The following is a 21,472-nucleotide window of genomic DNA, read 5'->3' as shown; positions in this document are numbered from 1 at the left end:
TTCGATTTAAACGATCAGCTAATTTTTATCTTTTAAATCGTTCATTTTTATTTTTATATCAATTAATCTAATTTAATTTATTATAACTTATTGGCTCTATAACGATGAATCTTGATCTTTTGACAATATTTTAAATATCTACATAGTACTGATATCGTTGGACGAAGGAAGGAACGAATGAATATTCAAAAGGAGAACGAGCTCGATCAGTCTTTATCTCCAGACAGTTTTAACTTACGATACGTGTCTGCATTTTCATTATGCTCCTATATAACAACGAAGCTTCCTATCATATAATTCTCTTTTATCATGATAGATAGAACAAGTATAATAAATATATCTAACTATCTATCTAACTATTTGTTTATTTATAATATGAACTTTTAAAAATAATTTTTTTCAATTTAATTATTAAATATTTTCACATTCCTATAATTGATTCCTTTTAATGTCAAATGTATTTTTTTCTTCTTTTCTTTCTTTCTTTTTTTTTTTGTTTTTTGTTTGTTTTAATCTTATTCAAATATATAAATAAAATATTGTGAGACTACGGTAACTCAATTTGTAATAGGTCTTAGGTAAATTTTCGTGTGGTACGAATTGCACGAAAATACTACTAAAGGGCTTAAGGTCCAGTATTGGATCCAAGGAGGTCGTGCATCACAACAGTCTGGCAGGATAATAACCCCTTCTTCGAGAAGTCTTATTGCCGGACCATGAGCCAAGTGATTGATAGGCACCGAACTATAGTCCCAGGACACCATAATATTTCGAAAGATTCACACTGAGTTAAGAAGTATCGGTTCATTCGTCAATCCTCTTTCTCACGTGAGAAATTTATTCTAACTTTTTATATCATGAAAAAAAAAAATATATATATATATATATGTATAATAAAGTAAAGACAGAACTTAAAAATATAAAAGCAATCCTAACAAATTTCATCCCCCTCTTTTTAATAAATGTATAATCTTTTTTTTTAAATGAAATTTCACAAATATTACGATCTAATATTATTTCTATTTGATTTATTAAATTAATAATACATATATATATATATATAATATCATACTTAATTATTTTTCTTATATACTGTGGATGAGCGAAAAGTTTAACGATATAAGGCAAAACAAAAATTTTGCATAGTCTTGAAAAAAAAGATTAATGAAAATTCTTTTAAAATCACATTTTTACTGACTCATGTATTTTTTACTTTCGTATACTTTAATGTTAATTATTTAATACTTAATAACTATATAATATATATATATATATATATATATATATATATATATTATTTTGTAGAAATATTTTTATAAAAATAAAACGTGTATTTTGATAAGAAATATATTTTTATAAAGTTATTTGACATATCATATAGATTATAATGACAATGTCAATGTTAAGGTCTCCATCCAGAAAAGGATTTAATATCTTGATGTTTCTTCGAAGAATATATACCTTGCAGGAGGTTATAATAGTCAAAAGGTAGACATCGGTTGGTCATCCGATGGCCTGTTTCCCTCGAAACACCAGGTGGAAACATACGGTATATACCGTGTTCTCTCTTCGCATATCATTACGAAAATTGTATTCAAAAGGTGTAACGCTTGAATCGATCGGGCCACTGTTACCTCTATAGGTATAGGTACTGCCTAAGTGAAATTCGTATTGGAAGAGACTACGTCTGCCTTACGTGATTGAAGGCTCGCGAAATGTTAGCTTCCAGCGTAACACATGGTTCAAGCTTAAAAAAAAAAAAAAAAACAAAAAGAAAAAGCAAAGAGAAAGAAAGAAAGAAACAGAAAAAGAAAAGGAAAAAAGAAAAAGAAAAAATGAAAAGAGAAGAAGGAAGTGGTAACTGGTAATCTTGGTAACTCTCTACGTGTTCAGGTTATACGACGTCTGCCTTGTAATTCAAATTCGATGCGTATAAGAAGAAGAAGGAAAGCGAATTTTACCAAAAAAAGAAAAAAAAAAAAAAAAAAAAGAAAAGAAAAACGACACAATATTTCACGAAAATTAAAGAAAAATCATTAAGAGTGAAAATAAAGAAAATTTTTTTTTCTTTCTCTTTTTTTTTTTTTTCTTTTTTTTATTTCGAACAAATTCGATGAATATTTCGAAAGAGAAAGATACTGAAGAAAGAATCGTACGTCTCTTACGATGGGTGTGTTTGGAAAGGAAAGGGAGATATAACTGCTAAAAGATTTTGCGAAAGTGTTTCATTTCTTTTTTTTTTTTTGTTGTTTTTTCGACCAAAAAAAAAAAATTTTTTTCCCTCGAGAAACGATTAAGGATATAAAGGGATTCGAGAAATCTTTCAGGTTGATCTACGATCGCGTCGGCGTTAATATTCGAGGCGTCGCGTCGGCACGTGTATCAAGTTCTATCGGTGGGTGTACCAGTGTCTAAGACTATGAGCTACCGTCGCCGGAAACCATTCTTCCAGCAACCACCCTCGCCGGTACCCTTTCCGGTATAAAGACTGTAAATCTTTACTTAGCACGCCAACATTGGCCGTAGCACTCGAAACTGGCCTATTTTCATCCTCCACGGCGATCTTGGTGAAAGGTTAGCAAGATAGTAGTCTCTATCAAGCCCTCGAATCATATGAAAATTCGAATTGCAAAGAGAGTAGGTAACCTATACTGTCATTATTTCAAAGGGGTCAGTTTTAATTTTGATAACTTTGTTTTCATTGGTCAAGAAAAATTTTTTTAAGGAAATTTCATAAATTAAATCAACAAGCACACGCTCATACACATATATAAATAATTGATCTAATTTAACCTTGAGTCAAATCATCGTTATGGCATTTGTTTATCAGAGTATTTTGATTATCAGAGGGAGAAGGGGGAGGAAGAAAAAAATCTATTCCGACCTAACGTCGATGAGAACTGAGATTAATTATAATATTTTTTGACAATTTTCTCTTCAATTTAGAAAATAATCGTCCAACGAATTATCGAAAAATATATTAAAATATTTATCGAATTTATTCCCATATGTAAGATATAGGATAGATCTCAAAGATAAAAAAAAAAAAAAAAAAGAAAAAAAGCAGAAGAAAAAGAAACAGTTCAACCGACTTTCCATCCTGTTTTTTTCGACGATTAGATACAAGGTATCCGATCTGTGGTCAGTAAAATAGTTATGTGGCTTTTGTAAGTCGATCCGGACGGTTATATGCCTTGCGGTAAAACGAAAGGGCCCCATAGGACGAAAACGTTCGAATCGATCCGTCGGCAGACGCCACATAATAGATCGACCATATATATATATATATATATATGTGTGTGTGTATGTATGTGTGTGTATGTATGTGTGTATAAATATACACACACACATCTACTCTATTTTATTTTCTCTTTCTTTAAAACTTTCTCTGGAAGAATACAGTAGAGTTATACGTGCTTTCTGTCTCTGGGCAAAAGTTCGCGAGGATCGAGCCCCGTGGAGACGATTCGTGGATCGCGTTGCCTCGTGGTGGCTGTTGGGCCCTCGAGGGGTACCGAAAACCTAACCTCAAAACGCAAGCGGATAATTGGAGATAATGCTGGGGTTGCCGAGGCACCGTAATTGCACGAGGCCAGGCCCTTTCGAAGCATCCATCCTCTTCTACGCTACCTCTCCCCCTCATTCCACCTCATCCCACCACACCTCACCTCACCTCACCTCACCTCACCTCACTTTACCATACCTCTCCTCATCCACCCTTCTTCCTCCCTACACTATCCTCTTCCTTATGCTCTTTCCTCGACTACAACTCGATGAGGCTAGCTGTCGGTTCGTCCTGCTACGTCCGTCTGTCGACCGCTTTCGCAGAACCCCCGATAGTACCTACCTAATTCGTCGGTTTGTTTCGTGCGGTGCCGTGTTATTACGCGGGTCCTGCGTAGACGGAGCTACGTAAGGCCCCATCGGCTTCTCCATGAGCATTCTCCTCAGAGCTCTGTTTCTTCATAAGATCAGTTAGCCCTTAGGGCCCCTTACCCCATCTCTCTCTCTCTCTCTCTCTCTCTCTCCCTCCCTTTCTCTCTTTTTTTTTTTTACTCTTCTTCTCGTTGAAGTCAGAACGAAGAAGAAAAAAAAATAGAAAAGGAAAAAGACCTACTTTTCGTGGACATTTGTGGGCCCGATCGTGGGCCCGATCGTACGACTGATTTCGTTACTAATGACGTCTTAGACTTTTTTCAAGGAAGAAGACAATTAACCGACGATCTTTTTCCAAATAAAAAGGACAGATGAACTTTTGAAAGTTTGTCGAGGGAAAGAGGAAAGAACAAATTGTGAGTAAAGGAAATAAATGTGTTTCAGATAATTGTTGAATTAGATCGTAACTTAGCTACGTGATATTTTAGAATTTATTAATTATTTCTAGTTAAATAATTCGTCGATGAATTCTATCATTTCAAAGTAATAAGATATATGACAATGTTATTCATATCACCCCGTCGAGATATCTACGTATCGTGATTATTTATCAGAAAATTATCAAAATGTTTTCTTATTTTCCTTTTTCATTTTCTTTTTTATCTCGAACCATCTTCAGACTTTTTCTCTTGCGGTTGGTTATTTATACCGTAAATATATCATATATAACAACCATAAATTATGTTGTCCCCTTTGGTTGAAGTTTGATAGAAGTACTCAATCTACTTGTATGAAACGGGGTTGGATATTATACTCCTCTCTGCTTGATTCTCACTGGTCTTTATTTATCCTTTTGCGGAAAGATGAAGGATAAAAATGAAAATGATATTATATTATAATTACTTAGATCTTAGCTTTTATATCGGAAATTAATAAAAGTGAATTTATATGTGCTCGTTTAATTAGTCTGACAAAGGCTCACGAAAATATGGAGTAATGAAAAAAAAAAAAAAAGAAAAAAGAAATTAAAAAAGTATAATAATAGTAATAATAATAATAATAATAAGAAGAAGAAGAAGAAGAAGAAGATGATGATGAAGTTCTAAAAGAAGAAGAATAAAAATATAAAAAAATAAAAAAAGAACAAGGTGTCCTCGCGAAGGAACCGTCGCAAAGGTTTTAGTCTCTCTCTCTCTCTCTCTCTCTCTCTCTCTCTCTCTCTTTCTCTCTCTCTCTCTCTCGGCATCTTCTAAGCAGGCAACGTTACAAATTAGCAGATAATCAATTAGCTCGAACTTCCGGCGTGCTTGAGCAAACAAATGACAGAACACAACGTGCGGCTCGTAAAATTTTTGGTAATTAAAGGCCGCTGAAGGTGAAGGGCGGGGTTTTCAGAGGCAACCTCCTCGATTCTTTTCATTCCTTGCTGGACAACATCCGTCGTTCTCTTCGTCGTAGGTGATGTACAGAAAAACGGACGGCAAACTTTTAATTTCACCGAAAGCGACAAAACCAAATGTAAATCTGCATATAGATGGGATATCTTTCGTTTAATAGAGACGTGTAGTAGGAACGAATTACATTGAATCCCAATGATATTTCATTTTTAATCTGATCGATTATTTTTAACGTTTAACCGTATCAATGATTTTCATTTTAAACGAAACGATTCAATATTGAAGATTTTATCGTATTGACAGAGATAGTGAAAGAGAGAGAGAGAGAGAGAGAGAAAGAGACAGAGAGAGAAAAAAAAGAAGAAGAAGGAAAAAAAGAGAGAAATCAAATTTTTAATATTAAAAACTGGTATGAAATGATTTCGATTTAACCGTCGGCAGGATCAGAAGCAAAAGTTTCGATAACTTCGATTAATAACTGGTAAAAATTTCTCTGATCGATGGCGCCAGAATCCGTGGAACTCGGTCTCGAAGGAGGACACAGATCGGCGGATTCTTGGCTCTATCATTATCCACATCTGCCACGACCACGACGTTCGGTCGAGATACAGAAAGAGAGAGAAAGAGATAGAGAGAGAGATAGAGAGAGAGAGAGAGAGAGAGAGAGAGAGAGGAGGCTGTAATTAGGGCCTTTAAAATGGCGTATATTCCGTCATTCTTACGTCTTTGTTTCCGTAGCCGCGGGTTCATCGTATCATCGTTAGTGTTTCTTCTTTTATTTTTTTTTTTTTTTATTAGATACCGGATTGCCATGATTTTAGGGTGTACATCTGTCTATTTGGATCTTAGGTCATAGAACACATGAGACATCAAATTCTCGTATAACAGTATTTTTATTTTTATGGGAAAATATAATGATACAGTTTTTTTTTTTTTTATTTCTTTTTATTTTTTCAAAATATCTGATTGATTTTAGAATGCGTCCATGTATTCGAACTTTTTTTTTTTTAGATATGTCGAATCTCTTGTGAGACGTCGAATTGTCATACATATATTATTCTTTATTTTGAAGGAAACGACAATAAGATCATCAAGTTGCTTAATTTGTTTTCTTTTTTTTTTTTCTTTTTCAGAACATCGACATAATGTCAAAGTACGATTTTTGATATTTTCTCAATAAAAATAAATCGTATATCAGACATCTATTGTAAATCTTATGAGACATCGATTAAATATATATTATTCTATATTTTCAAGGAAATAAAAATAATATCCTTCTTCTCCTAGTTAATTTCTTTCATAATATTTTTCCTTTTTCCAATACGTTACTACGATTTCAAGATATATTTATTTGTATCATTTATCGTTAGCTAATAAAACGTATCGATCCTTTCGTTAGATCGTCAAATTGATCATATATTATTTAAGAAAATAAAAAGAAAATTTTTAATAAATTTTGATATTAATTTTATTATGAATTACGAAGTAACTATAATAACTATAATAACAAATTAACATTATTATGAATTTACAAAGTTTCTATATAAAACTATTCACTCATAATATTGTATTTTTGATTTTGTATAATAAATTAAAAATGATTTCGTATTATAGGAAATAAATAGAAAAAAAGGAAAAAATAAGGAAAAGGAAAGAAGTTTGATTTTCACGTTGAATCAAATTGCTCTCTTTTTTTTTTTTCAGATTTATCGAGATAACCGATTGCATTGATGTTTTTTCCGCCGACGGAAGGAGAGTTTCGTTGAAGAACAGGAGTTAGTTCGATAACTAGGAGGATCTTATCTCTTGAGCTCCCAGTTTCGAGGCTTCTACTACCTTAGGGTTTTTAAAAGGTACACCCTCGAGGTAAGATCATGCTTTGAGGGCGCCGCATCGCGCCAACCACGCCTCCTCCACCGTTATTTACCTCCGTCCTTTTCGCCCTTGCATTTTTATTGCTTCTATCTTTTTCTTTTCTCAACGTTGGTCCTTCAAGCCCGGGAGCGATAGATACCTACCCTTGGCATCAATAACGACTCCGGGTATCTAGACTATACTACCATCTTTACGGAGAAACCACTTTTCCATCTATTTTCATCTCTCTCATCTCTCTCTCTCTCTCTCTCTCTCTCTCTCTCACTCCAAGTACGTAGTTTTCTTCTAACTACTCTCTTTGCGGCATTTCTTTTCTCTTTTCTTTTTTTCGTTTTCTTTTTTTTTCCTTTTTTTTTTTTTTTTTTTTTTTCTCGTTTGATTTCTTCCCTTTTTCTGTATTCCTTTTTCTTCCTTTTTTTTTTTTTTTTTTTCGTTAATGCCTTCCTTTCCCTATTTCTTTTCCCGTTCGTCTTATATAGAAATAATATAATAAAATAATATAAGGGTTAGTGATTATCCTCGATACAAAATGTAACCATCCACTTTGGCGTCATGCAAATAACCATGTTTGATAAAAAAAAAAGAAAAAAAAAAAAAAAAAAAAAGAAAGGAAAAAGAAAAAAAGAAAAGATAGAAAAAAGAAAGGAGTGCAGCCAAGAGTACTAGAGAGATGTTTATCTCTGAAGATATGTTGAATATTTATAAGTAATGAATTTCTCCTCTGAGACTAGATATTTTATCGTATTTAATTGATACCGCTTGAATGCTTTATAATATAGATATGTTAAATTAAAAATATTATAGCTATTGCTATCCATCCATCTATATATATGCATGTATATATATATATATATATGTGTGTGTGTATGTGTGTATCTGTGTGTGTGCGTGTATATATATACATATACATCTATATACACATATGTAGATATATTCTCAATCGCATTAATACAAGTTCTTTTTTCTTATATATATATATATATATAGTTTTTTTTTTTTCTTTTATAAGAGACAAAATTTCACTGTCCAATATTTTCCTTTCGTGTAAATCGATAACCGTTAGAAAGAATTATCGTGAAAGCAATAATTTTCTACTTTAGATAATGATCTTTTATATAGTAGCTAAGATTTTAATAATAATTTAACAAATCGTCATCTTTGATATCGACAACGTAAATCCCCTATGCCATTAAACGATCTTATTATTTTTAATTCACGCAAACAGGTTCTCTGTTGAATAACTTAAAGGTATTATCGAGTTACACTGTTAACTACAGGTAGCCAACGACCTAATGATGAACGTTAGAATGTCTGTCTTATCAGATTTGTTAGACCAATGTTTAAAAGTTCCAACGTGTTGCATATTTGCATATAGACGAGCAGAAGTATTTGTAAAATGATATAGTTAATTCGTTGTTTGTCTCGTGACAAGTCTCGATATATAAAATTAAACACGAGAAATTAATATAATATTAAATAGATAGATACAATTATGTATATTGTCTCTCTCTCTATATATTTATATATATATATATATATATATATATATATATATACTTGTATATAACAAAATACTCACTCTCATCATTGAATTTCTCACAAAGATATTACCGTATACTCTTCTGTATACAGTATATACAGTTCCCCAAAATGGCGACCGCGAGCTCTTCGAAATCACGATCTTTGATTCACAGAACTTTCACTTCTAACATTGTCACACTTTTATATATAAAAATTCATATAAAACACCTAGATCTAATCGTTAAAATGTTTAGAACGTTTAATAAGATTTGATTAAACGATAGGGATAATATCTAAGGTTACCAAAATGGCGTCAGAGTGGTAAGTTATCCATCAATCGAACTCGATCGATCGAACTGCTTTAATATCATTGATTTATATTGATTAAAAGAAGAAAATCAAAATTTCAGTTGGCTATGAACGAAAGACGCAGGAGAACGGACAGGTGTAACGCGTAGCGGCAGTAGACACCAACTGATCTCACATAACAACGGCCGATAAAATTGTTGCGTTTCCACCAAAAATTATCCTCTTTTTTCCCTCGCGGTATAAAAAGTACAAAATTGTGGTAATTTAGCCCCCACCGCGCGATGGCCGGCAAGGCTCCGCTCATTGCCCACGGGGAGAAGAGAGGCCAGAGCATAAGAGGGATGGGGAGAGTGAGAGAGGAGAAAAGGTAGGGGAGGAGGTGAAGGAGGATGGCGAAGCTCGCGAGATTGCGAGATGGAAAGAGAGGGAAGAGCTATTTGCCCGTGACTACGAACCGCACTAACGATTATAGACATGAGACGATTATAGTTTGATATATAGTAGGTAGGTATGTAAGTACATACATACATACATACCTGTTCACGTAAACAGTAATAGTTTTCTCTCTCTCTCTCTCTCTCTCTCTCTCATTCTCTCTTATCTTTTAGTTTTCTATCTCTTTTCAAGTCGTATTTAAAGGAAATAACGAAGGGGATGGGATAATGGCGGATGGGTGGGTGAGTGGGTGAGGGAAGAGAGAACAACAAGGCGCTCAATGTCGTTTATAAGACTCATCGCGACTATCAACTCACGAATTTCTTATAAATACTATTCCACGATTTAAAGGGGAGGAAAAAAGGGAAAAAAGTATGGCCGAGTTGAGTTTTCGTAAGCGCGTTATACACTACACGAGGAAGTGATCTTCTTTATTCGAACCATCTTTCGTAAGGTAAAAAATAATTTTGACGAAACACCGGCGATATCAAACAACCAACGAGCACGGTTACTCCTGTCTCGTGGCGCTACTCGTGTGAACTCGGCCGGTGCTTAAGCCACCGAGAAGGGGCATACTATGAAATTAGTATAATCACGATCAAAATTACTCGTGCCGGTCCGTGCTGAACCACCAACCGCCGCTCAAATAGCCCGCTCCGCCGTCGCCAATCGGAGCTCTTCTTTTGTCGGCCATCTTGCGCGAACCTGTGTGCGCCCGAGAAGCCAGGAATTACCGCAAAAGTGGATAAATCTTAACTTTTCTTGGTGACGTTTAACATAGTTCACAAAGTTATTTGTGAACGATCGAATTATTCTTAAATTTTATTTATTTATTTATTTATTTATTTATCTATCTTTTTTCTTTCTATAAACGAGTTCGAGATTTTATATTTATATAAATACGATCGATTTACTCCAATCGTTCATTTTCGTTATATCGTTATCGATAAACGTTCCTATGCAATAATATAATTTTTCATGTGTGTACGCACCTTTAACGTATTCACCCCATCGAAGCATACACATCATGAAAAGGTGAATCCTCTCAGTTACGTTCCGTTACGTTACGTTACGTTACGCGTCGAATAGGCCGTTGATTATAGTTCGTTAATTATCGCTGTCCGCGGTCAGCCAAAATTAAAGGATTCAGAAGGTCACAACTCTCGTTCTCGCGAATTAAGTCGAGCTAATAACGAAAGAGAAGATAGGAATGAAAGAATATTCTACGAGGCAATGAGAAATAAGGTACGGACTTTTACGAGTAAAATACATCATATACACAGAGAAGGAAGGTAGTTAATATCTTTGTGTATGGTAGAACTGTGTATGATCATGATAATCTATCGGAATCCTTCGTGAAAGATCACAGCGGACGTAGTACATCTACTACTTTCTTAATGACTCAACGAACGGATAATAAACCTTCATGCATAATGCAGTCACCATAGTTTCTCTCTCTCTCTCACTCTCTTTTACTCTCTTTCTCTTTCTCTCTCTGTCGCTCACCTTCTTTCTCTTGCATTTTATATCAATTTGAAAATTATCTTCCATACCCCATTCTCATATATTATTCAATAAAAATATCATTTCTTTTATTTCTCTCCTTATTTCTTTCTTTCTTCCCTTTTTATTTTTTCTTTTTTCCTCTTTTTTCTGTTTTTTTTTTCTTTTTTTTTTCTTTTTTCTTCTTCCTCCTCCTCCACCTCTTCCTTTTTTATTCATTCTCAAGACCTCGAGAATATGATAATGGATGAAATAAAAGAGTACAAAACGAAAGGAGATAGATTCTGAAAGTGTATAAAAAAAAAAAAAAAAAAAAAAAAGAAAGAAAAAAAAAAAGGGAGAGAAAAAGGAAGAAAAAAAAAAGAAAGGAAAGGAAAGGAAAGGAAAGAAACGAGGGAGGGAAAAATCGGTAGCATAAAAATACAGCTTGGCAAATTCTTCCACCGTTTTTCACCTCAGGCAAGAATAAGAATTAGGAATGAGTCGCGAAAAAGGATCGCGAAAAAGGATCGCTAAAGAATCGGGCCTCACCGATTTGGAGTATACTCTTACCTCGAGGCAACTTTAAACTTGCTATAGTGGGTCTAGCCACTGCTATCCCCTTCTCTCTCTCTCTCTCTCTCTCTCTCTTTCTCTCTCTCTCTCTGTCTCTGTCTCTGTCCTCTGTAATTATACCCATGTATACGAACCCACCTCGTTGCTGTCTCTTTCTTCCATCTCGACTTTCCTCCATACTAACCTCTCTCTCTTTCTCTCTCTCTCTCTCTCTCACTCTTTCTACTTGCTGATCCTTCTCATCGTTTATGCCCCTGGCTAACTTTGCACCCGAACTTCTTCAGACTCTCTCTCTCTCTCTCTCTCTCTCTCTCTTTCTGTCTTCTTCTTCTTTCTTTTTTTCAGTTTCTTTTTCTTTGTCTCTCTCTCTTTCTCTCTCTCTCTCTCTATTTTTTTCTTCTCTTCCTTCTCTCATTTTTCTACCTTTGTCTTTCTTCCATATCGATTGTAAAGAATCATGATCTTAAAATCTTTTCGGCATCAATGATTTATCAAATAACATGAGATGATCGAAGTATCAAAACTGGTAGCAAAACTGAATGAATGATAATACGTATAGGATGATACAAAAGTTCTTAAATGATATTTCCAAAAATCATTTTATTCTTCATCGAATCCTTTCACAATCGATCTCTTTCATCGGTTAGAATAATTTTTGATTCGTTTATTCGATTATTCTCTTTTTTGTTATTGTTGTTGTTGTTGTCTTCTCTCTCTCTCTCTCTCTCTCTCTCTCTCTCTCTCTCTCGTTTTCTTCTTTCTTGTTTTGTTTTTTCATTGGTTTTATACATGAAAAATAAAAGACATAAAATGATTTGCATAGAGAGTAGACATATATAATATAAAATACAATGAGGAAACAGAAAAGGTCCTGACATATGAGGAGAATAGGACACGTGACGTTTCGAAACCACGGAACGGGTTTGCGTGCGACCAGAAAAGCAGTCAAGCCAAAGCCCAAAGAGTGTTAAAATCAGGCGTGATACCACTTTTTGCGGGTTAACCAACGACGAATACCTACCACCATGGTATGGTAACGGTAACATGCGATATGTACTAGGTCACGTACTTACATACATTTCATGGAAGTACTTTAACCGGTATTATATAGATTGGTCAACTTGAAAGAGGAATGTTACTGGTTATAAAAAACTTTTGGAAAAAAATTAATCGAAGAAAAGTCCTTTTGGTTTTTTTTTTTTTTTCGTATGAATATAAAAAATGACGTGCCTAGATAGGATCTCTCTCTCTCTCTCTCTCTTTCTCTTTCTTTTTCTTTCTCGTTAGGAACGGTAAAATCATTTGTCATTTTTTTTTCAACGCGTCACGAATATACCAACGTATACAACGTTACAGACTAAATGTTAAAATATCTGTTCTATCTGAAGTAAGGGTTAATTTGTCAATGTAAAGAAGAGGGTTGTAAATTCCTAAAGGAAAGTCATTCTTGATTACGGCGTACCAGAAGCCGGATAAGTTGGATATAACATTGGACGAAAGTAATCCACTTTATTCCGTCACACCTCGGGTAGCCAAAGTTGAGCATTGATTTTGCATTAGGACGAGGCGAGTAAACCATTTGACTTCCTCCTTTTCTTACGGCAAACGCGATTATTGGAAAACGTTCGTGTAGAAGTAGATATACCTATATAAGAGAACTCCTAACTCGCGTACGTGCGTGTCTCTCGAATAAAAGGGAAAGGGTGGTGGAACACGCGAACTTTGGAGGGTGCCGGTAACCGCAATGTTAGATTAATGGCGGATGTACTTCACTTTCGGGGATAGCCGTATCTTTCCTTCCTTTCTTGGATTTCGGCGGAAGCGAAACCGCTAGGGTTTCGTACATTTACGTATTATCTATATCCATGTATGTTTGTATATGTGTATTCTAATTTGCCTAACAAATTATCGCATTATTACTAGGAAATGAAGAAGAAAAAAAAGAAGAAAAAACAGACACAGAGAGAGAGAGAGAGAGAAATATATAACATTATAGTAGTTGATTTAAAAATCAAATTTAGAGAGAGAGAGAGAGAGAGAGAGAGAGAAAGATCGAAAGAAAAAAAAAGGAATAAATTACATAGATTCGATCGAATTATAGAATATCTTTAGCTTATCCTATCTTACTTATAGTTATGATTTTAATGATATTTAAAATAGAAATAATATAAGTAAAGTGAATGTTAGTAGGAGATCATACGTCCAAAGAAGATACTTTATCTGACGATGTAAGATCGATGGTATTGATATTATTCAAAGTCTTGGATATGACGATGGAGGACAACGACGAGGAGCAATCGTGTAACGTTAAGGCAACGTAAACTAGCCTGCAATAAAAAATGAGGAAGAGTTATGGCTGAGGTCTGTACTTTTAAAAGAGAGGCGAACGAGCGAGCGGCAGCTCGAACGGCCGACCATAGCCTCGGGGCAAGAAACGAGGTGGAGAAGCAAAACGGGTAGATCCCAAGTCTCGATCGTGATAAGATGCAGCGGCGTTGTCGGTTGACAAAGGGTCGTTGGAACGCCCCTTCAGATCGGACGTGCAACCGCTTGGGGGAGGCGTCCATATTAAAATCGGTTCTACCTCACTCCACCATCTCCCTTGTCGCCGATCTTGTTTATTACCGTTCTGTGTAGGCGTCCAGTTTGCCAGAAAACATCGTCTTCGTTTATTCCTTCCAAATTTTTCAAATCGTTATTTGCTCTTTTTCTTAACTTTAAATAAACGATAATATTATTTGAATCGAATAATAAATTCTTTTATTCTTAATCGTATCATTATCAATTTTAATGTCGTACAAGATAATAAAATAAATTTTATTTTGAAATATAATTTTTAATTGTTCAAATCAAATTTTATTATAATAGTTTTCATTCGTATTTTTATTTTATTTAAGATTAAATTTATTAATAATAGTTGTATATATATATATATTATATATATTATATATTATAATATTTATATTTATATATATATATATATTATTGTAAATATAATATTTAAAATTAAATTTATTATATAATTATAATCGTAATGTAAAAAATTAGAATAGATTTTGAAATGTAGGTGTCGTTCGTACCGACGTATCTGCGCATGAGACAACAAACTATGCTGCCCTCTAGTCAATAATCGATAAAGTACTTTCATTGCGACAGCACGTGCAACATCTGTCGATTGTTGTGATTTAATCGTGATCTTATTTATCTTTTTACATAGATTTAATCAAAGATTTATTCTTTATTCTGGCGTCGACGTATAGAAATGTTTCCTCAAAGCTCGCAAAATAAATTTTGGATGTTTAGAGACGAGAATGAATTAACGACATTAAGGGAGAAAACTAATGCTGATTTCATTGAAAAACATGGTGCCAATATGTCTGTAAGTTTTTTTAACGAATTAGAATGAAAAAAAAATCGTATTATAATAATTGAGATTAAGGGAATTAAATCATTTTCTTTTTTTTTTTTTCGATTATAACTACGTCATAAGTAAATAAATTTATATACAATTACGTATGAATTGTGAGGTTATGTTTACGTTTAACTCAATCGATAATGTAGGAGATTTAGATAATAATTTTATTATTAGTATCTATTTCTTATTTTCTTAAATGCATAAAACATCCTGTATATTTTCATATTACTATTTATAAGCCAGAAGAAAGAGAGGCACATTTTCTCTCGGACAATGAGGAACGTACACTTCTTAGATTTTATGAATTACAATTACGTGATTTCTGTCGTCGTTTTACACCTCCAATGCCTAGAGCTACTGTTGCTACTGCTCTACATTATTTCAAAAGATTTTATTTAAGGAACAGTGTAATGGATTATCATCCAAAGGAGATATTAGTCACATGCGTATATTTAGCTTGCAAAGTAATTATTTCCTATTATTATATTCTAATAACATTTGGATTATGATATTGTTACAATATGATATTATGAAATTATTTTCACAGGTTGAAGAATTTAATGTTTCAATATCACAATTTGTTGCAAATATTAAAGGTGATAGAGAAAAGGCATCAGATATTATTCTTAATAATGAATTATTACTTATGCAACAATTGAATTATAATTTAACGATACACAATCCATTTAGACCTGTTGAAGGATTAATGATCGATATTAAGGTCTATCATTTGTATATCATTAATTTTCTTTTTCTCTCTCTTTTTTATTTTTTTTTCTTTTTCTTAAAGATTATATTGTTATAATCTTTAAGAAAGTATTTTTGTATATTACAAGTAGTATATTTGTATATTAATACATTGTTTTGAAACTTTTAGACGCGTTATACTTCATTAGAAAATCCAGAAAAATTGAGGCCACATATAGATGAATTTTTAGAAAGAGTTTTTTTAACTGATAGTGTTTTACTTTATGCTCCAAGCCAAGTTGCTTTGGCTGCAACTTTACACGCAGCATCCAGAGCTTCTGCTAATTTAGATAATTATGTAACGGATATATTATTTCCAAGTGAACAATTAGGTGGTATAATAGAGGCAGTTAGAAGTAAGTGATATATAATAATTTATAAGATTTCATTGTTTAACTCAACAAATTAATTTATAATAAATGAACATTATAAATTAATATTGTTTAACAAAATGATTTAAACAATGTATATTATTATTATTATAGAAATAAGATCAATGGCTAAATGCGTAGAACCACCGTCACGTGATATTGTTAGAGCTATAGAAAAAAAATTAGACAAGTGTAGAAATCAAGAGAATAATCCTGACAGTGAGATGTAAGTAATTATTTTAAATTCTTTGTATATACCTTATAATGTTTTCACGTAATATAAACTTTTTTTTTTTTGTTAGATATAAACAAAGAATGCAAGAAATGTTGGACGAGGAGGATCTACAAGATAATGAAAAATATGCTAAGATCATACAAGATCAAGCGGCTCACGATGAAAAGACATTAGGTGTTAATAAAATGTTATCATCGCCATCCGCAGTTTGAGAAAAATTTTCTTTTAGATATTTTATCAAGTTTTCTCATTCATACAATAATTTATTATCTCAATGCAATTCCGTACATATATGAAAGAATATTCGTTATATATATATTTTTTTTTTCTCCCACGAAATTCATTCATTCAAAAATTCATTTGTTAAATATTCTTTGTCGTTCGAATTCATAATAATAATAATAATTAGGAAAAAACATTTGATAGATACCAAAATATAATATACTTCTAATTGTAATTAGAATATTATTTATTTTGTACGTATATTAGTTATCCTTATTATAAATGCAATTATATAAAAAAGATAAACAGTGAGATATCAATGTTCGAACGAGCAATTTCTTTACGTATACATTGCACCTCAATCTCAATATATAATAATTAACGAATTAATTTATGGTTCCTGATGCCTAAAATCTAATCTCTGTGTAAGATGATGATTAGGATGACTTAATGGTACATTATGAAATATAGGAGATTGTTGTCCCGTTGGCAAATTACTAGGCAATGGTTGTACGATTGGTAAAGCAGCTGGTAAAGGCAATGGCGTCAAATGTTGCGGGAAAAATGTAGCACCCGGTTGAGATTGCGTTGGATAATTGAAGAACCTGTGAAAAAAAAAGAAAAAAAAAAAGAAAAAGAAAATATTCTCCCTTTGTTGATACTTATTCACTTAAAATGTTATTTACATCATCAATCAATTTACCATAAACGATCTCCAACGAAAATTGGCCTTGGTGCGGGTATACCCAAGCTCGAATAATATTGTTGTGCCAATAATTCAACGTCATTCGTATATTTTCTTTTCCACTTGGTTCGCCTATTTTGAAACCATATTTTAATCTGTAAATGAAAAAGGGAGAGAAAAATCGAAAAATGGAAAAAAAAAAAAAAAGAAAATTTTGCCCCGGGTGAGGATCGAACTCACGACCTTAAGATTATGAGACTTACGCGCTGCCTACTGCGCTACCGAGGCGCTTGAAGAGCTTTCGACGAATAGAAAATGTCATTGCGATCGAATAAAATCTATTAGCTAATAATAAAGAGGGAAAACTTAGAAAAGCTTTGCTTATCCCTGTCTAATGGGGTTGATAATGAAAGAGAGGAAAAAATAAAAAAAAGTATTTGCCCCGGGTGAGGATCGAACTCACGACCTTAAGATTATGAGACTTACGCGCTGCCTACTGCGCTACCGAGGCTCCTTGAGGAGCTTTTTTTTACAATCATTTGATCAGACGAATATTAATAAAAAAAAGCTTTTAAACAATTATATTACGTCATATATATATGTATATATATATACATACATATATATACATATATACATATACGTGTGTATATATATATATATATAAATCGGTCCTGGGCATGACGTTAAACTGCATCCACAAACCGGATTGACCACTGTTATAAACGGTCTCCCCACTTCTATCAAGTGTCAACAGCTTTTTCAGAGGGTAGATGAACGGAGGGTGGAAGTTCAGAGTACTCTCGTGTCCTTGAGGTGAGAAATCACTTGTAAAGGTGGATGAACCAAAAGTTGATCAACGGGATAAAAGGTAAGAGAGAATATCATTGACATTAAAAGATCCCTTGGACGTTACGATGATCCTATCATAGGATGAACCGTAAATTAGAGGATTATTTTTTCTTTTTTTTTTTTTTTTTTTTTTTACGGGGATTAAAAAACCGATCGAAGATCGCACCAATTTTAACGTTGTAAATTAATCTTAAGATTGTTAACTAAAAAAAGATATATATATATATATATAACTATGTGATATTAACAGGGAACAAAGAGAAACAGAAGTTATTTAAAAGAAGAACGATGAAAATTATTTATCAAAATGTATGAGAACGATTTTCCCATAAGAATTTTAAAGGAGCCGTCCGTTTAAAATTCGTGACATTCGGTTGGTAATATATCCTAATTAAAAAATCGACGCCTCTCCGGTCCGACGCCTTGATGGCGCGCAGCATCCGTCGGGTTGGGTGTGCTGTTAGTCGAAGAAAAGGCTAAGAACGATGGAACGTTGTATGTAACATCGTGCTTGCACAAGAGAAAGAAAGAAAGAGAGAGAGAGAGAGAGAGAGAAAATAAGAAGAAGCCAAGAGGAAGAAGAAGAAGAAGAAGAAGAAGCTAAGAAGAAGAAGAAGGGGAGCAGCTCGGTGCTGGCTCGTTAACTCTGAGAAATATTGTGACAGTTACGTCCGCGGCACGACACGTCTCCTTCTTCTCTCTGATCCGTCGTCTGATCGTCTTCCCCTTTTCTCCTGATCCACCGGATAATTATCCGTCTCGTTCTAAATGCCAACCATGAATATTTCGACCTCTTTCGACAATTATCAAGTCACCGGATATCATTTTGGTCAAAGTCTATATACTCATTTATATTACACTTTAACGTGCCGATTATTATTTCTGATATCGTAAATCGTATCGTCATAAAAGCTATTAATTTAAATGTTTCATTTCGAGATAGAATGATAGGATAAAAATGAAATGGAAAATTGTAGAATATCATTTAACCAGAAAGAGAGAGAGAGAGAGAGAGAGAGAGAGAGAAAGAGAGTCATAACACCTTCTTTCATTTCTAATTGAATATTAATGTATGATATTAATTTATGTGTTTATTATTATAGGTGTTTTCGCGTTAGGAATGATTCGCAAAAAATGGTCTGATTTTTTCTTTTTTTTCTTTGTTTTTTTTTCTTTTTTTTTTTTTTGAAAGTAACTTTCGACCCATAAAAAAGTTTGGATAGCTCGTCGTGATTCAACACGTTCGTTCCTTCAAAAATACATCCAACCAGGATGGATATTTCATCGAGTTAAGATCCTTTCTTGGAAGTTAAGAAAAACCTTTCGAAATGTTCACTTTCTTCGTTAAGGGAATAGAATGAAAGGAAGAAAGAAAGTAAGAAAGAAAAGAGGGTGGGTAAGTGCTAATTGGTCCTAAAGGGCAGTCCTCCCTCTTGGCGCCATACCATCGGCGCCTCTACACATATGGCATGACTACTGCTAACTAATAATTTAGAGTCAAGTTGATTCCTTTAGAAAAATCCTCCGTGTACATGGATGTTAAACTATTTCAGGTGACACAAGTCTGCGGAAGTTGGAGGACATTAATTGCGATTTATCGTTTGAAAATATCCTGCCTAAACTTGTCTCACTTTTATTTCCCATTTTCCATCCTCCCCTCCATCCTTTCCCTCCGCAATGTTTTCTAATATCTTCATTTATATCTAAATTTATCTCTAGTACAACTTGTTTTTTTTTTTTTTTTTCTTTTTTCCATATTAATCCTTAATTCTTCTTTTTTATTTTCTTCCTTTCTTTCTTTCGTTCTTTCGATTAAAAATTCACCTGAGTCTCGGTAAGTTTCAAAGTCTTGCTAAGTTGTAATCTCTTCGCTACGCTTAAGTACTTGTTCCTTTCAAATTCAGCTTCTAATGACTTTATTTGTGCAGCTGTGAATGCAGTACGTGGTCTCTTCTTTCTCTCATCGTCGCTAATCGTGCTGGCAGTTCTTTCTTGAATCTCCCTTTCCGCACCTGTTGTTGAATTGGCTCCGCTACTGCTTGTACACGCCTCTGTAAACAATATTTTTTTTTTTTTTACGCAATGCTAATTTGTAAAAATAAATCCAATTTCATTGGATTCAAATCAAGAGATTCCGCGTGTGCCATTCAATATATTAATATTCTTAAAAGGATAGAATGATAGAATGGAAAGGATGTGACGATGATACGATAGTGGGTAGAGGAGGCGGTCGGTTAGTCGAACGGAGAGGGTTGGGAGGGGGAGTTCATCGCCCAGCTTTCCAATTAACCTACCCTAAAATTGCCTTACTCTCATTAATCTTCACACTTTTTTTCTTTTTCTTTCTTTTTTTGTTTTCTTTGTTCTTCTTTTTTTTTTCTTTCTTTTTTTCTTCTTCTCCTTATCCCACAAACTTGTTTATATTTATACTTATCCCAAGTTACAAGGCAGTGGTACATGACGTCTCACGATTTACCCATGAGGAATGTCTTCCAAGTTCTCTTTTAGTATTCTGGTAACAAGACCGTGGGCTCTTAAACGGTGAGGATCATCTTCTAATTATCTGCCCATTCGTCATCCGACGAAAAACAGTTCGTCCCTCCTGCCTCCCTCCCACACCCCCACCCTACCCCACCTTATAATTCCAATATACTCCTATCTACTACTACTCGCAAGTGTTTTAATATTTGATGAAAAGAAAACAAAACAAAAATTATACTTTCGAAGATTTTATCGCATTTATTTTCTCCCGTTGTTTTTTCTTTTTCTTTCTTTTTTTTTTTTTTCTTTCTTTCTTTTCTCTTTTTTCTTTTCTTTCTTAACGAAAATTATTCCCACCGAAAAATGTTCTTATAACATTTTCTTCTTAGGTAATAGCCTCGTGGAAGGAAAAAGAAAAAAAAAAAAAATAAAAGAAAGGAGAAAAAATTAAATCGAACGTCTTGAGATGGGTAATAAATATTTCGAGAGAGAGAGAGAGAGAGAGAGAGAGAGAGAAAAAAAGGAAAAATAAAATAAAAAAAAAAAAAGAGAAAGATTAAAAAGAACTTGGTAGGTAACGTTTACCGACTACTAATTGTCAGATGGGGAATGTAATTGTCGCGTTTCTCGCATGTTTCTCGAGAACTTCGAACTCGGGCCACGTTCTAAAGACTCTCGAACGGAGTCATCCGCGGCTAAAATCGTACCGTCTTTGATTCGGTCGAGTTGGCGAATAGCATTTCGTATAGAGCTTAAAATCTCTTCTCTTGTAGTCGATATCATAGAAGAAGAAGAAGAAGAAGGAGAAGAAAGAGAAGAAGAAGAAGAAGGAAAAGGAGGAGAAAGAGAAGGAGAACTTTCTCTGTGAAGATACTCGCAAGAGGAAAGAAACGTTTGGCTCATTTGTCGTCGGGTTTCTGACTCGGTTGCATTGACGAACGACCTCTAAGAAGAAGAAGGAGAAGAAGAAGAAGAAGAAGAAGAAGAAGACGA

The 21,472-nt window shown here is 33.7% G+C and overlaps 2 protein-coding genes, 1 long non-coding RNA gene and 2 other non-coding genes across 6 annotated transcripts in view; 2 read left to right on the top strand and 3 right to left on the bottom strand.

Moving 5' to 3' along the window:
• The first annotated feature begins 14,608 nt into the window (after nucleotides 1–14,608).
• On the top strand, nucleotides 14,609–16,542 carry LOC124956199 (cyclin-H). Its single transcript, XM_047511682.1, has 6 exons — nucleotides 14,609–14,850; nucleotides 15,126–15,350; nucleotides 15,434–15,607; nucleotides 15,764–15,989; nucleotides 16,119–16,230; nucleotides 16,307–16,542. The coding sequence occupies exons 1-6, from the start codon at nucleotides 14,734–14,736 to the stop codon at nucleotides 16,449–16,451; spliced, it is 999 nt and encodes a 332-aa protein (XP_047367638.1). The 5' UTR covers nucleotides 14,609–14,733; the 3' UTR covers nucleotides 16,452–16,542.
• A 113-nt stretch (nucleotides 16,543–16,655) lies between these two features.
• Nucleotides 16,656–20,654, top strand: LOC124956206. Its single transcript, XR_007103159.1, has 2 exons — nucleotides 16,656–18,017; nucleotides 18,249–20,654. It is a non-coding gene; the product is annotated as an uncharacterized LOC124956206 (long non-coding RNA).
• LOC124956205 (barH-like 1 homeobox protein) overlaps nucleotides 16,657–21,472 on the bottom strand; it is a 9,436-nt gene continuing 4,620 nt past the window's right edge. For both annotated transcript variants that reach the window (XM_047511690.1, XM_047511691.1), the window contains 3 exons: nucleotides 19,823–20,049; nucleotides 17,165–17,301; nucleotides 16,657–17,066 (listed from right to left, as the gene is read on the bottom strand). In XM_047511690.1, the coding sequence (XP_047367646.1) occupies nucleotides 16,853–17,066; nucleotides 17,165–17,301; nucleotides 19,823–20,049 (578 nt within the window). In that variant the 3' untranslated portion in view covers nucleotides 16,657–16,852. The remainder of the gene's footprint in view (nucleotides 17,067–17,164; nucleotides 17,302–19,822; nucleotides 20,050–21,472) is intronic.
• Trnam-cau lies at nucleotides 17,362–17,434 on the bottom strand. Its single transcript has one exon. It is a non-coding gene; the product is annotated as a tRNA-Met (tRNA).
• Trnam-cau lies at nucleotides 17,585–17,657 on the bottom strand. Its single transcript has one exon. It is a non-coding gene; the product is annotated as a tRNA-Met (tRNA).

This window comes from Vespa velutina, chromosome 21 (genome assembly GCF_912470025.1).
Source record: "Vespa velutina chromosome 21, iVesVel2.1, whole genome shotgun sequence".
Classification (NCBI taxonomy): domain Eukaryota; kingdom Metazoa; phylum Arthropoda; class Insecta; order Hymenoptera; family Vespidae; genus Vespa; species Vespa velutina.
Note: the sequence above shows the minus strand (reverse complement) of the source record. Positions and strands in the feature narration are given on the sequence as shown.

Bases quoted from the DNA above. Each gene is read 5' to 3' on its own strand.
- LOC124956199 (XM_047511682.1), top strand. From the start codon at position 14,734: ATGTTTCCTCAAAGCTCGCAAAATAAATTTTGGATGTTTAGAGACGAG. The intron at 14,851-15,125 runs GTAAGTTTTTTT...ACTATTTATAAG, and splicing joins AACATGGTGCCAATATGTCT to CCAGAAGAAAGAGAGGCACA. The intron at 16,231-16,306 runs GTAAGTAATTAT...TTTTTTTGTTAG, and splicing joins AATAATCCTGACAGTGAGAT to ATATAAACAAAGAATGCAAG.